Raw genomic sequence first — 13270 nt, forward strand, 5'->3', positions numbered from 1 at the left:
ATGCTTTAAAAGTTCGAAGCGTTTTTATTAGGCATTATTACAAAATTTCTGTAAATACCTTTGTGTAACTATTTTTACTATTAATAATATTTTTTTAATTTAAATTAATATTTGTTGAGTTTTTTTGCAAAGCTTTTGAGACTTAAATGGAAGATTATTTTATTATTTTAATTTAATGAGTCTAATAATTTAATTAATCTAATAAGTCTACATTTATTTAAAATTAAAAATTAACGAAAGTAATTATTATTGTTTAAAACTTGTTAATTTAAAAATAATTAAAATTTTTTATTTTCTTGAAAAAATACATATTACCGGTACATTAACTTTGGCTACGGAATTTAATTCTTTCATCACACCTTCACAAATCCATTGCAATCAATATAGATTTTTATTAAATCTAGTGTTATTGTTATTATAATTTAAAAGAATATCGAATTGAATACTATAAACTTTTAATACAAAATATTTTTTTTATATTTATTATAATAAGTTATTAATTTACTCAGCATAATTTTGGGTAAAAAAAATTATCTAAAAATTTTTTAAAAGCTCTTTAATTTTGCACTCAGTTCACAAATTTTTTTATTCCACACGGCACCAAATTTTTTATTGATTAAAATAAATTAATTTGCACACGTTTCATTATTGTCCAAAAAGTCGAGAACTAAACTTTTATTCACTTTAAAATAAATCGCCAAAATAGTTAATACACTGAGAAGTGCCATACGCCATAGAGCACTGTATGGCTCTATGGCACTTGTTACTGATAAGTTGAAATAAATTCGAAACAAAGCTCTTAGAAACAAATATATCATAATTATTGTTTTTGTTCGGTTCTTATAGGTGAATTGTCAGACAATCTTGATTTATTTGCTTATCTTTGTGTATTCTAATTGTGAATTATTATTGTTAAATGTCTAAGCAGTTTGTTTACATAAAAAAATTATTTAAAAAAAAATATATTATAATCGTAGTAATTGCTAAAATTTTCCTTGAGCTGAAACAGATAACTTCATATAAAAAATAGATACAGATATTTTTAAAATAAATTTTAAATACAAATGTAAAACATTAAGGAACACATTAAGCAGTTTTGCGTTATATATATATATAATATATCTATATATATATCTATATATATATATGTATATATTTAAAATTGATTATTTTAATCATTTAAAAAGATAGTAGATAATTGTATCTAAACATTGATTTCTACTTTATGTTTCAGAGCTGCAAAAAACTATACAAAGAAATACAGGCAATGTGAAAGTATCTCATGTTATTAACATAAAATAATATGTTATGTTCTTTATATAAGTAATGAAACCTTAATCAGTCATGACATATAGAATTACAATAGATAGTACCTATATTATTATTTAGTTAGGATCTAAGTAGTAAGCAGATCAAAGCACCATAATTATAATAAATTTATTGGGTCATGAACACCTATAGAACTATGCAAAACAATGGCAATTTAAATAATAAATAATTTAAACAAATTTAATTATTAAAATTAAAAGTAATCAAAACTACATAACATACATGCGCTAAATATATCTATTTAATAAATAAAAAAAATTATTTTAACAATTTTATAGTATATATCTGTACACTAAACGATGAATGATTTGTAAACCATTATATTATATTGACTGTAGGGACTGAACTTAATTAATTTCCAAAACTTAAAATAAATTACTTTTAAAAAATAAATTAATTTTAATTCATACAATTAAAATATTTTTAAAGAAATATTTTCTTCTATAATATATATATATACATACATTTTGTCGTATCTATATATATAACATCTTATGACATTATTTGTCAATTAGGTTCAGTATTGCCAGAAAGAAATTCACTTAAATAAATTATAAATAAGTTCACTTAAGTAAATAAAAAATTTATAGTCAGTTTATCAATGTGCACTTAAGTATCGTTTTGACTTGTCACTTAAATGTCACTTAAAGTTTTACAAAATTTCTTATAATTAAATAATTCACATAAATTTTTATATTACAAAAACTATTATCATATAAAGACAGCATAAAACTCGTACTAAATTCAACTTAAGTGTAGATAGCAAAACATACTAAGAAAAGTTTAAAAAAGTACGAGTGTTAACTATTACCGAAACTCAAGCTTAAGAAGCATCTTAACACATTCAGTGATATCTCTAGCATAAGCATTGATCAGATCCTTGCCTTTATAAATGTCTCTGACTGGTTTTTAGCTTGCTCTTTTTTTTACTACCCAAGCCTACAACATATCTTATGTTACATATCTTGCTTGATTGAAGCATAATAATCGCCTATAATCACGATTAGTTGTTTTGAGTCCCTATGCTCCACTAGAAGAGAAAAATAGCAGTAAGTAAGTAAGTTTTGAGTAATCTCTCGAAAGGACTTCTAGTCTTGAACTTAATTTTTTCTAATAAAAATATAAATTCTTGTTAGAATAAGAATAAAAAATAGAGAGGTTTCGAACAGTAGTGAATTGCAACAACAAAATTTTTTTATTTATTTTTAATAAATTATTTTTCTTGGTAACCATCCATCTGTTTTGAGTATTACCAAATATCCATCGTCAGTGGCCTTGGAATTATTTCTTGTATTTAATTATTCATTAATATTTTTTTGAGACTGCAAGTACCAGGGATTGAGCTCGTGCCCTGCCAAAGTTGAAGCTCAGAGTGAGCATTCATTAGCCAACTGACACAAAGCCGTACTTGAAATGAAGTTTTATTAATTTGTTGTGAAAGTTTATTAACATAAAAATAATAATAATAAAAATTTAAATTCTTATAATAATATAAATAAGAAATAAAATTAATCACACAACCCAGCAATCGATTATTTCATTTAAGTGATTATCGTGTTTTATGTCTGATAACTGCGAATTTGTTATCGACACTTAAGTATGAGTACTTAAATCAAAAAGTATTTAATACTGATAATAAATGATATTTACTTAAACGAATTATAAAATACTTAATTAAATTGCAAATAAAATCGAATTTATTATAAATACCAACTGGTTTCATAGGAACAATCAGTGTTCAAAACTACTTCAGTTGAAAACAATACAAAACTTCATCCTTACAAAATGTGTAAGCAACTCAAAATTTTCTTGAAATTTTAATTTCTTGATTTCCGATTTCCTTTAAAATTTTTTATTTATTAAATTTTCCAAAAATCACAGCTCGTTTCCAAATTGTGAGCGCTTTGGCTTTGCTATTCATCTGTGGAGCTACTGCCGTGGACGTGAATAACATATGTGGTTTGGTCCGGAATGGCATGAAAATTGCTACCGGCGAATTGTGTAATCAATATTATTCCTGTTCCGATGGAGTAGCCACTTTAATGAACTGCTCCAATAGTTATTATTTCGATAAGGATATGCAGATGTGTATGCCACCATCCAAAGTAAATTGCACCAATGATGCTGGCAACACTGACGAAACAATCAATTTGTGTACTTACATAATGAATGGCATGCATTTCGGTAGTCCTGTCTCTTGCAGCGATTGGAATATTTGTAAAAGCAATATCATGTCTACTGGTAGTTGCTCTTCTGGGCTCTACTATAATGTGCACAATGGCAAATGTGAAGATCCTGCTGATGTTTCCTGCTCACAGGTTAGTTAATTGTTGTATTTCATGTACTTATGCTGAATTGTATGTATTTAAGGTCACTAATGGTATAAAAATTTAAAGTGGAAGATTTTTATTTAAGCGGTTATGATATCGTCCACGAACTCAGTTCCTTGTTAATTCGTCCATTTTATTTTGAATTGTTTTAAAGATAAAATTTTTAATAAATAATTAATAATAAAGAGCAATAAAAAGAAATTTTGGTTCTTTTATTTAAGAAGTTTATAACACTTGGTGGATCAAATTCCTAGAGTTTTTTACCAAGAACACAATACACAACTGTAGCTTTACTTGATATTGCAAAATCTTCAAATTGATATTCTGCAAATTTGAAACAGTGTTGTTTACTTAGTTTTTTGCGTTTGGTCTCTATTTCGAATTAGTATTCCAATTATTACTTGCTCGTTCACATCTTGTATTTATAAGCCCTAACTCATAGGAAAGAAATTATAATATTCTCAAAGTGATTAGAGTAAGAACCACCCGATACTGTTTCGAGTTTCCATGCTAGTAAGTGAGCTTCACTTGCGATACCTGACCGGTGATATAAATTTGGTAACACGAGGGTCAGGACTGTCTAGAACAATTGTGGTTGGCCCTCATAAGAGTATAGTGGCTGTAGTTGAAGCCAAAGTTACACGGATAATATGAAAGCATTCATTTACTTCCATTTGATGTAGTGCTGCTTTTAATTACCGGATAATGTATCCATAGAACAACATTCATGTTAGATAAACCTCGTTAACCCCAAGGAGAATATTATATCTAAACATATAACTAACTTATAGCATGAGCATGGCACAGATGGATGGAGAATATGTAGAGAGAGTGGAATCATTGCGCAAGCACGGGCGATAGGTTAGTAATATACTGACTTTATCACCAGAGCCACAAGAACAACGGTTGTGGAGTGGTATGATGGGGGCATCAGAGTGCCGCTCATAGAAGTATAGACCATGTAAGTAGACATTGAAGTTTTCAATTAAATCTGGAAACTAAAACCTGAAAATTTATAAAAACTTTATTATTCTCTATAACATTATCCTTTCCCTACTGAATCTATTTCCTCCGCATCGGGTCTAAGGAGCTACTTTTGTAGACCTACTACTACTACATTTAAAATAAGCCAAGTCTGAATATTCTGGAATTCTTATTTTCTTCCTCTTACATATATTCTTATATTAATAACTTTCTTAGGGTAAATAAATGAGTGCTTATTCTACAACTTTCAGTTCATATATAGTTGCTTCTAATTGTAATTCTAATATAACCTTTACTTATATTTCATGAGGCTTTATAAATATTCTGCTTGTTGCTTATGAACGAGAACTCCATAAACCATGAGACAAGCCGTATTTTTTTAATTTTTATAGTAACCACAAAAGAAATGTGTAAAATTTCTTATTGTGTATTTATTATAATTTTAGTAAGCAGTTTTGGGACTTTCGAAAATCCTTTAGGAGTCCCATTTGCCCATTCGCCCATTCATTCATTTATGTATTCTATTTTATAACAGTTCATTTTATTATTTAGCAGTGACTTTGCCATCATCGTCAGTAGCTTGCAGAACGTTGCACTCAACGACAACTGCGTGCATTTATTCCTTATATCCTTTATATGTGCATTTCGGATGCTCCATATTGCTGCACATTTTATTCAAAACGCGAACACTGCTCACATGGATGCCGGCAACATCAAAAAAAGACAGGCAGAGAGAATTGCATTGCATTTACACAAACGTGTTAGCAGGATATTTCGTACACTCCATACGAATGAAAATACTTATGAATTCAAATTTGGTGTCCTTTTCGGCATATCAATATAAGCGGTTGTCTTAAGGTTTGTCTGCAATTGCAATTGCAACATTTCACTGCAACAGGATTTCTTTGATTTCAATGTTTTCTTTTATGTTTCTGCTTCGTGTACTTTTGATACACTTTTTTCTGTATTTTTTATTCCTTTCTTTCTATTTATAATCATCACAGTCAGAAACGTCCTCGTACTCGTCCTCGTCTTCGTCATCTTCAGCACTACCGTCAAACCAGAACTCAATGCAACGCTTCATGAGTAAACGGCTTGTGCTTCATTTGTGAGAAGCACAACGCGGTTTAAGAAAGGATGTGACACTAGCATAAAGAAGGATATAAAGTGGAAAAGTTGAATTGGACATAAATGAAAATTTACTACAGTTTCCGGAACATATTTTTATAATTTTTTCATGCTTTCTTTTTTGCAAATATTTTTTCTGCATGTTTCTAGTATTTTGTTTGGTTACAGAATATGTTCGAAAGTGTTACTACATATTCTGCTCCGTTTGCTCTGGTGACCTCGACGACAACGAGGATGATGACGACGACGACGATGACGACGATGATTTCGACTACTGCTTTGCGGTGAATTTATGCGAATATATTTGCGATGGGTTTTCACTTTTTTTTCCACTTCATCTTTTTTATTCTGCTGTGAACCGGTTGAATGTAGTTTTGGTACTGGAATATGATTTTCCTTTTAAGGATTTTGTTTTTGTTGTTTTCCTCGTCCTCTATAACTAAAATAGTACCACTATAACTAAAGGGCTAAATTGTAATATTATTTATTTTTTTGAATTGACTTGAGTTTAGTCGAGTTGAGCTGAGCTGAGCTGCACTGAACTGAACCGAGCTGGAGTTGAGTTAGATGAGAAAAGCATACAAATTGAATTTGTAAATTTAAGAGGTGGAATCATGTTTGAATAATGCGCTTACTTAAGTGTAAAATAAAAATGCAAATGAACTCAAAGTTTTGTAAATTTTATGAGAAAGCACTTTAAATGAATAAAAAGTTCAAATTAAACATTATTACTATTTATTTATATTACTTAAGAAAACTTTGTAAAACTCTAGTAACTGCAAGTGAAAACTTGATTCACTTGTTTTAAATAATATTTTGTACGCCTGAATATGAACTTAATTAGAAAAGTTATTAAAAATCAAAAGTTAATTTAGTTTATTTAAGATCAAGTCTATAACTCCCTCAACTACACATACAACAAACTCCGAAACACAAATCAAGTACGATATTGGTTTGATTGTCTAAAATGGGAGTTAAGTTATGTTTTAAATTTGGCAGATTCCAAATTCAAAGTTTGATATTTTGTATATATAATTCATATATATGCAAAATATATGTCCTTCTGAGTACAGCATAGAGTCTTTGTTCTCATTGACTTATATGATATGATTTTTTTGCTTCATTTTTTAAAAGTTAATGAATTCAATGAACTGATTTGTTTAGCTTCTTTGAAAGTGGGAAACAACCATTTAATAACTATTCCAACTAAATAGAGCATAGACCCTTTGTTATCGTTTTATGTATTTCTTTTTTTAAAGAAGAAGACAGCAAGGTCGTCCAAGTGACCTTTTTGTAACCGTAACGCGACCTGTTAATTCTGCAAAGAACTCTGTGAACGGGCAATACCTTTCAATAACAATTCTATTTGAGACATCCTTCATATTATCCTTGCTCTCTCATTACTATAGTCATCATATTTGATTCTATTCTTCATTTGTACTAAGAACTTTACATACGTCGTATAAATTTATGTCGTTATCAGTCGTAGCGATCTCTCCAAGTATAGCACTTAACTATACATCATTGCGTTGTATCTCCTACACTAAATGAATACGTGATGTACATTCTTAAGAAGGTCGTTCCTCCAATAAGTACAGTAAGAATCGTGGTCATGTCCGAATATGTAGGTATGACTTGAATCACTTATATACACTGTTTCACTCTAAGTCATGGTAATGCAGATTGAACTTCTATGCTGGTCAGATAATATTATTATTTGATCTTCTGAGAGGTGCCTCCTTCTAGTCTAAATATCTTTCTGCATTTCTTTGAAATCAATAGTGTTGTTTACACGAGTTCATAGATAGATACTAGATATTCCCTGAGACCAAAAATGCAACGATGCACTATTTCATTTTAAGCCATGTCATTGCATGTTAAACTAAAGTACCTGTAAAGCATTATGACTTACTAATCTTCTGAGAGTGTGCAACATCCAGTTTTAAGACCTCTTCAAATTTCTTCTGAATCAATAGTGTCGTTTATACGAGCCTAGGTATTCCAGAGATGCACTATTTTATTTCAAGACATGTCGGTGCAGGCTGAACTACTAATAATAATAACTGCTCTTCCGATAGTGTGCTCCATCCAATATTAATTTACTTTTAAAATTCTTGTGAACCAATAGTGTTGCTTGTACATACCCACAGATCGATACTAGATATGACCACTAAATATGCAAGTTTTAGTGTAGACATTTCAAATAAATTGAATTTTTAATTGGACTGCTGTCACACTTCTCCATGCTTCACTCTTTAAAAAAAAAGAATTGGTTGGTTTGATAGTAGTAGGATATTTGGCTATAGTTCCATATCGTTTTAAGTTGATTAAAAGCACCTCCAGCCCTATTAATTCTGAAAACAACGTCTTCCTTTGCTATGCTTTTGTTTGTTACAACAGATTCAAAAGGTTTTATTGAGTAAATAGATTCTAGTATCTCGGGTTCTATTCGATTGAGTTATCCCATAAGTTAAGTTCAGTAAGCATTTGTGTCACAAAAGTCTTCAATGTTGATGCTATGTTTAGTAAGCATTAATGTGATGCAACTCGGTATAGTTTTAAATAAAACTATTTCTAAAGCGTGTTTTCTTACACTAACAGTAAACATGTTTAACTTGTAATTTAAGTACTTCAACATGTTTGTTAGAATTAAACATGTTTTAATAGTATTTTATGCAACTAGTATTACGGCTTTAAAAAAGTTAAAATATGTGAAATCTTATTTTAACTTGGAGAACATTTATTTCTCATATTTTAGAAGTGTAGTTAATAATTTAAATTCAATTAAAATTCAACCCAATTAATTCAATCTAACTTCCATTAATTAATCTAATTAAACTTAAATTGAAATTAAATTTAATTTTAATTAATTAAACAGATAAAATTTAATCCAGCTCAATTAAATTTAATTTTCTAATGTCGTGAATTTGAAGGTTTAAGGTGTCTGTGTATTACCAATTATTTAAAAAAAATAGTATAAGCAAATTCCTTGAATTTCATTGACATTTAATAATTAAGTTTTAGCCCGAGGAATTCAAATAAAATACCAATTAAATGGAATGTCTCCTGCATTGCGCTCAGTCATTGCTTTGTACTTCAAATTTAATTTTTAGAATTTTTCAAAGAGTTTTCTTTTCATTTCTACACGCCGTGTACAACGTCAAGTTAATGACAAATTTCTTTTTATTTTTCCATTTATACAGTTTTCCACAATTTTATTTATATTTTAAATTATATCTAAAAACATAAAGAAGCAATACAAAGCATGGTTTACGGAAGAAGTTTTTGTAAGCAATTTTATTTTATTAAATGAAGGATGCTGATTCTGTGTAAAAGCTGCATGTAAGAATCAAAGTAAAAAAAAATTATTTTCTAAAATATTTAGAAAATATATATATTTTATATATATATAAATCGTACTCATTTTAAGTTTCTAAAGAACTTGTTAAATTGTTCTTTTGCAACTTCTATCTTCCTCTACCTCAATAACGCTATATGAGGACTTTTGTAACACTTAAGTTACTCATACGCCACGGTGTTCCATTGCTCAATTTTAGTTTTCATGAAGTTCGATACGAAAATGATCAATTACTGATTATATAGAGCAGATTAGTAGTAAAAAATTTTATTTATATAACTATTGTTGGACCAAAATAACAGTTTACACAAGTGTATGCCTGTTTAGATAACTTTATTTAACTTTATTTTCCAACTTTTGAACTTCAGCGCTTAACTTTAAACGGTATCGTAACACCCTTATTGAAATTATAATGAAAAGGTTTCAATTTATAACTTTCTTGACAATATAATAATCATAAAAATATATTATAAAGTTCACGATTGATTAAATTCACAATTGAAAAACATAATTGTCAACAAAGAATACTCTAAAAGTTTCGCAGAACACTTGTAAGAGGTAAGTATGTACTTAATTCATGCTCAATTTAGCCTTAAGTAATATATTTAAATTAACAACAGCCAAAGTACTAGCCCAAATACTCCCAAATAACACAGAAATAAAAAATAATAAATAATGCGAATCGAAAAATAAAAAAGTCGAATAGTAATAAATAAAAATGTTTAAATTAGAATATTATAATTAAAATAATGTTTTCAATATTAAAAAATAATAGTAAATATAAAATCAAAAAAAAAAAATTATTTTCATACTATTTGTGGTATCTTTTTTCTTGAGGAATGTTATTTGACTGAACAGGAAGATGCGTTATCTAAAACATTCTCCAAGAAAATTAGTATTCAAGTGAGACAGGGCACACTAAATTTCTTTATGTTCAAAATCAAAAAATAGTTGCATTATTTTTAATAGAATAAAAAATTCATTTTGAATTCAAATTTCTATTATATTTATATTCATAGCAGGATTTAACTGTGACCCAACGATTTGTACCAACTACCACGAGATCAGCCTAATACCTCTTGCATACAAGATCCTTTCAACTGTACTGTGTGAAAAGTTCGAGCCACATGCCAACTCACTGTTTGGGCATTATCAGTGGGTCTATCTATCTATTCAGGTAGATATTCAGATATTCACACTGCAACAAATCCTAGAAAGAATCGGATACTGAACTGGTGGCTGGCAACTATATTTTCGAGTCTGTCAAGGATGTCATCTGTTTTGAGTCTGCCGTAACAAACAACAATGATGTCAACCTGGAGATCAGATGAAGAATAGCCATTGTCAAAAGGTGCTTCTATGTTAAGCGATGTTGATTCTCTTTCTCGCGACAATCAAAACTTACTATAGGTCGCTCATTCTAGCTATGCTTCTGCAGAAACATGAACACTATCACAGAATGATGAAGCAACACTGGTTGTTTTTGAGACAAAACTTTTTCTTAATATTTTTAGTCTTCTAGAACTATTGCATGCGACTAATACCACGACCTGTATGATATAGTTCATGAATTTATATCCAACATCTTCGTTGTAAATATCGTGTAAATGGATGAATATGCTTCAACGATAAAGGTATTAGAAGCGGTAGTTGAAGGAAGAAAGTAAAAAACTAGACCGTGTCTCTGGTAGAGTAAACAAGTTGAAAGAACACAAACTGCACTTATTATAAGAAACTGGAGTGGGATGCAAACCATAAAGCGGCTACACAAAAAAAGCTGCGTTTGACCAAAACGCGGTAATAGGCTATTATAATCATTAAGATATTTTAAGTAAGAACACATTATGGAAACTAAGGTTTATATCTCTATATATTTATGCTAGTTATGATGATAATGGTTCGTTGCAAATGTATTTTTTGTACATATATATATTTTCTGTGCAACAAAAAGCACAGATACACAATACATATATAAAAAAAAAAGTAATTAAACCTTTTTGTTATTGTAACACATTTTTCAATATTGTATTCTTAATTTTATTTATATATTTTTTTAAGGTGCTCTTATTCTGAACTTCACATTTGGCAGGACCGCAGTTCGATTCCTGGTACTTGCAGTTTCAAAAATAATTATTTACGAATAATTAAATACAAGAATTATTTCCAAAACCACTGATGACGGATATTTGGCAATACTCGAAACAGCTGTATGGTCAGCTAAAAATTCAATTAATTAAAATAATATAAAATGAATTTTTGTTGTTGTAGTTCACTATTGTTCGAACTAAACTCTTCGAACAAAACAGCTGTATGGTCAGCTAAAAATTCATTTAATTAAAATAATATAAAATTAATTTTTGTTGTTGTAGTTCACTACTGTTCGAACAAAACTCTTTATATTTTTTTTATATTTAAATATTTTAGAGAATTTGTCTTAAATTGAATTATATGTAATACTGCAATATAATTTTATTAATAATAACTTTATAGAAATTCAAATTTCCCTTTATATTTTTTTTTATTTTACTGAATTTATTTTTCAATTTTATTAAATAAGCCATAATGAGTTCATCAATATTAACCTTTAAATTATGCCATAAAAAAAAATAAATTTGATTTATTCGTAATAAATTAAATTTCAAACTGAAATATCAAAAAAACTAATTACATAAAAAAATATAATATTTTTATAATTAACCTATCAAATATTTTTTCAACAAAAGCAAACATTTATACTGAAATATAAATACAAATACTGAAATAACAAAATTCTAGTGCGATGTGTTAAATATTTTCATTATTTTACTTGATGGATAATGTCGATGTGCAATGTCAATATGACATTGCCAATAGCGTTGAATAAAATTTTAATTGAGTATTTGTCTTGATTCCAGTTGCAAACTCAATTCGTCGCATTTCGATTTCTATTTCCTGTTCCTTCCGCTTTTGATTTCCGTCTCTGCTTGTTGACATAAACTCGTACTTAATCGTGTGCAGCCATTGTCCTAACATATGTTGTTGTTGCTGTTGTTGTTACAAACAATAGTAATAATGCCATATTTGTTGTTGTTCTGTAACTGTTACTATTGTTGTTGGCATTGTTGTTGTTGTTTGTCGTGGTGTGTGTTATGTGTGTTGTGCTAACGACGTGTTATTATAATAGTTTTAGCTTATTGTACCCTTTTAAACTACCACACCAAAGGGCATAAGCGCACACGCCTCTCTGAGGTCAAACATATAAATACATAAATACATAAATGCATACATGCATGCATTCAACATGCACGTCCATATGCGAACAAGAAGTACTTACACAAATACACTGACATCATAGCAGCTACAGTAGTCATTTTAGTCATGTTAGCCAGGTTGAAGTGTTGCCGTGTTGCAAACATGTTGTTAACATGAAAATTTACCATTTTTTATTATGATGTTCGCTGCTAGTTATTAAGCATCTTATGAGAGTTTTTGTTGCTGCCATTATTGTTGTTGTTTTTGTACTTGATGCTACTGTTGCTTTTAGTGTTTTTATAGTGTTGGTTTTGTTGTTAGTGTTTGGCATATATGCATGTGTGTGGTGAATAAACTTTAAAAGTTTTTGAAATAATTGTTGTTGGTGTTGGAATTTCTCTACTGAAGTCACTTCATAAACATAAATGTGGTTGGATGTGAAATGTGTGTATATGTATGTTAAAATGGGTGCTAGCGTGAATGTGGTGTGAACATGCTATGCGGTGGTACAGGTGTGCATTTGTTTGTACTACAATGTCTGACATTTAAGTCATAAAACCAAAAGTTAACCCATTGCGGAATGTTATTTTCTTAATTTAGTTCCAGCACGCAAGTAACATATTTTTTTATTTGCACGAAATATTCATTGAAATATTTTAGAAAATTAAAGTATACTAAGTTGTATAAACAATTTGATGCTGTGAGCTTTAGTCATTAGAAATTGTTATTTTTCGATTGTGTAAAGAAAGAATAATAACATTTAACGAAATTCCTCAAATGTTGCATTTATAGTAAAATAAATATAAAAGTATAGTACAGTTTTCGAATTTAATTTATTTAAATTAATTGAACAAGACATAAAACATTATACTGAAATTTAATTAATCCGGACTTAAGGTCGGTTAACTTT

The 13270-nt window shown here is 28.9% G+C and overlaps 1 protein-coding gene across 1 annotated transcript; it reads left to right on the forward strand.

Annotated features, from left to right (window-relative positions):
- The first annotated feature begins 3060 nt into the window (after positions 1-3060).
- LOC119672135 (peritrophin-48-like) lies at positions 3061-3789 on the forward strand. The gene is made up of 3 exons (XM_038083105.1): positions 3061-3118; positions 3211-3647; positions 3700-3789. Exons 1-3 carry the CDS (start codon positions 3115-3117, stop codon positions 3721-3723), a joined length of 465 nt encoding a protein of 154 aa, XP_037939033.1. The 5' UTR covers positions 3061-3114; the 3' UTR covers positions 3724-3789.
- Positions 3790-13270: the final 9481 nt, after the last annotated feature.

Source organism: Teleopsis dalmanni, chromosome 1 (assembly GCF_002237135.1).
Source record: "Teleopsis dalmanni isolate 2A chromosome 1, ASM223713v2, whole genome shotgun sequence".
Classification (NCBI taxonomy): Eukaryota; Metazoa; Arthropoda; class Insecta; order Diptera; family Diopsidae; genus Teleopsis; species Teleopsis dalmanni.

What these genes read in the sequence shown, in the direction of transcription:
- LOC119672135 (XM_038083105.1), top strand. An exon ending in CTGATGTTTCCTGCTCACAG is followed by an intron (nt 3,648 to 3,699) that starts GTTAGTTAATTG and finishes TATGTATTTAAG; the next exon opens with GTCACTAATGGTATAAAAAT.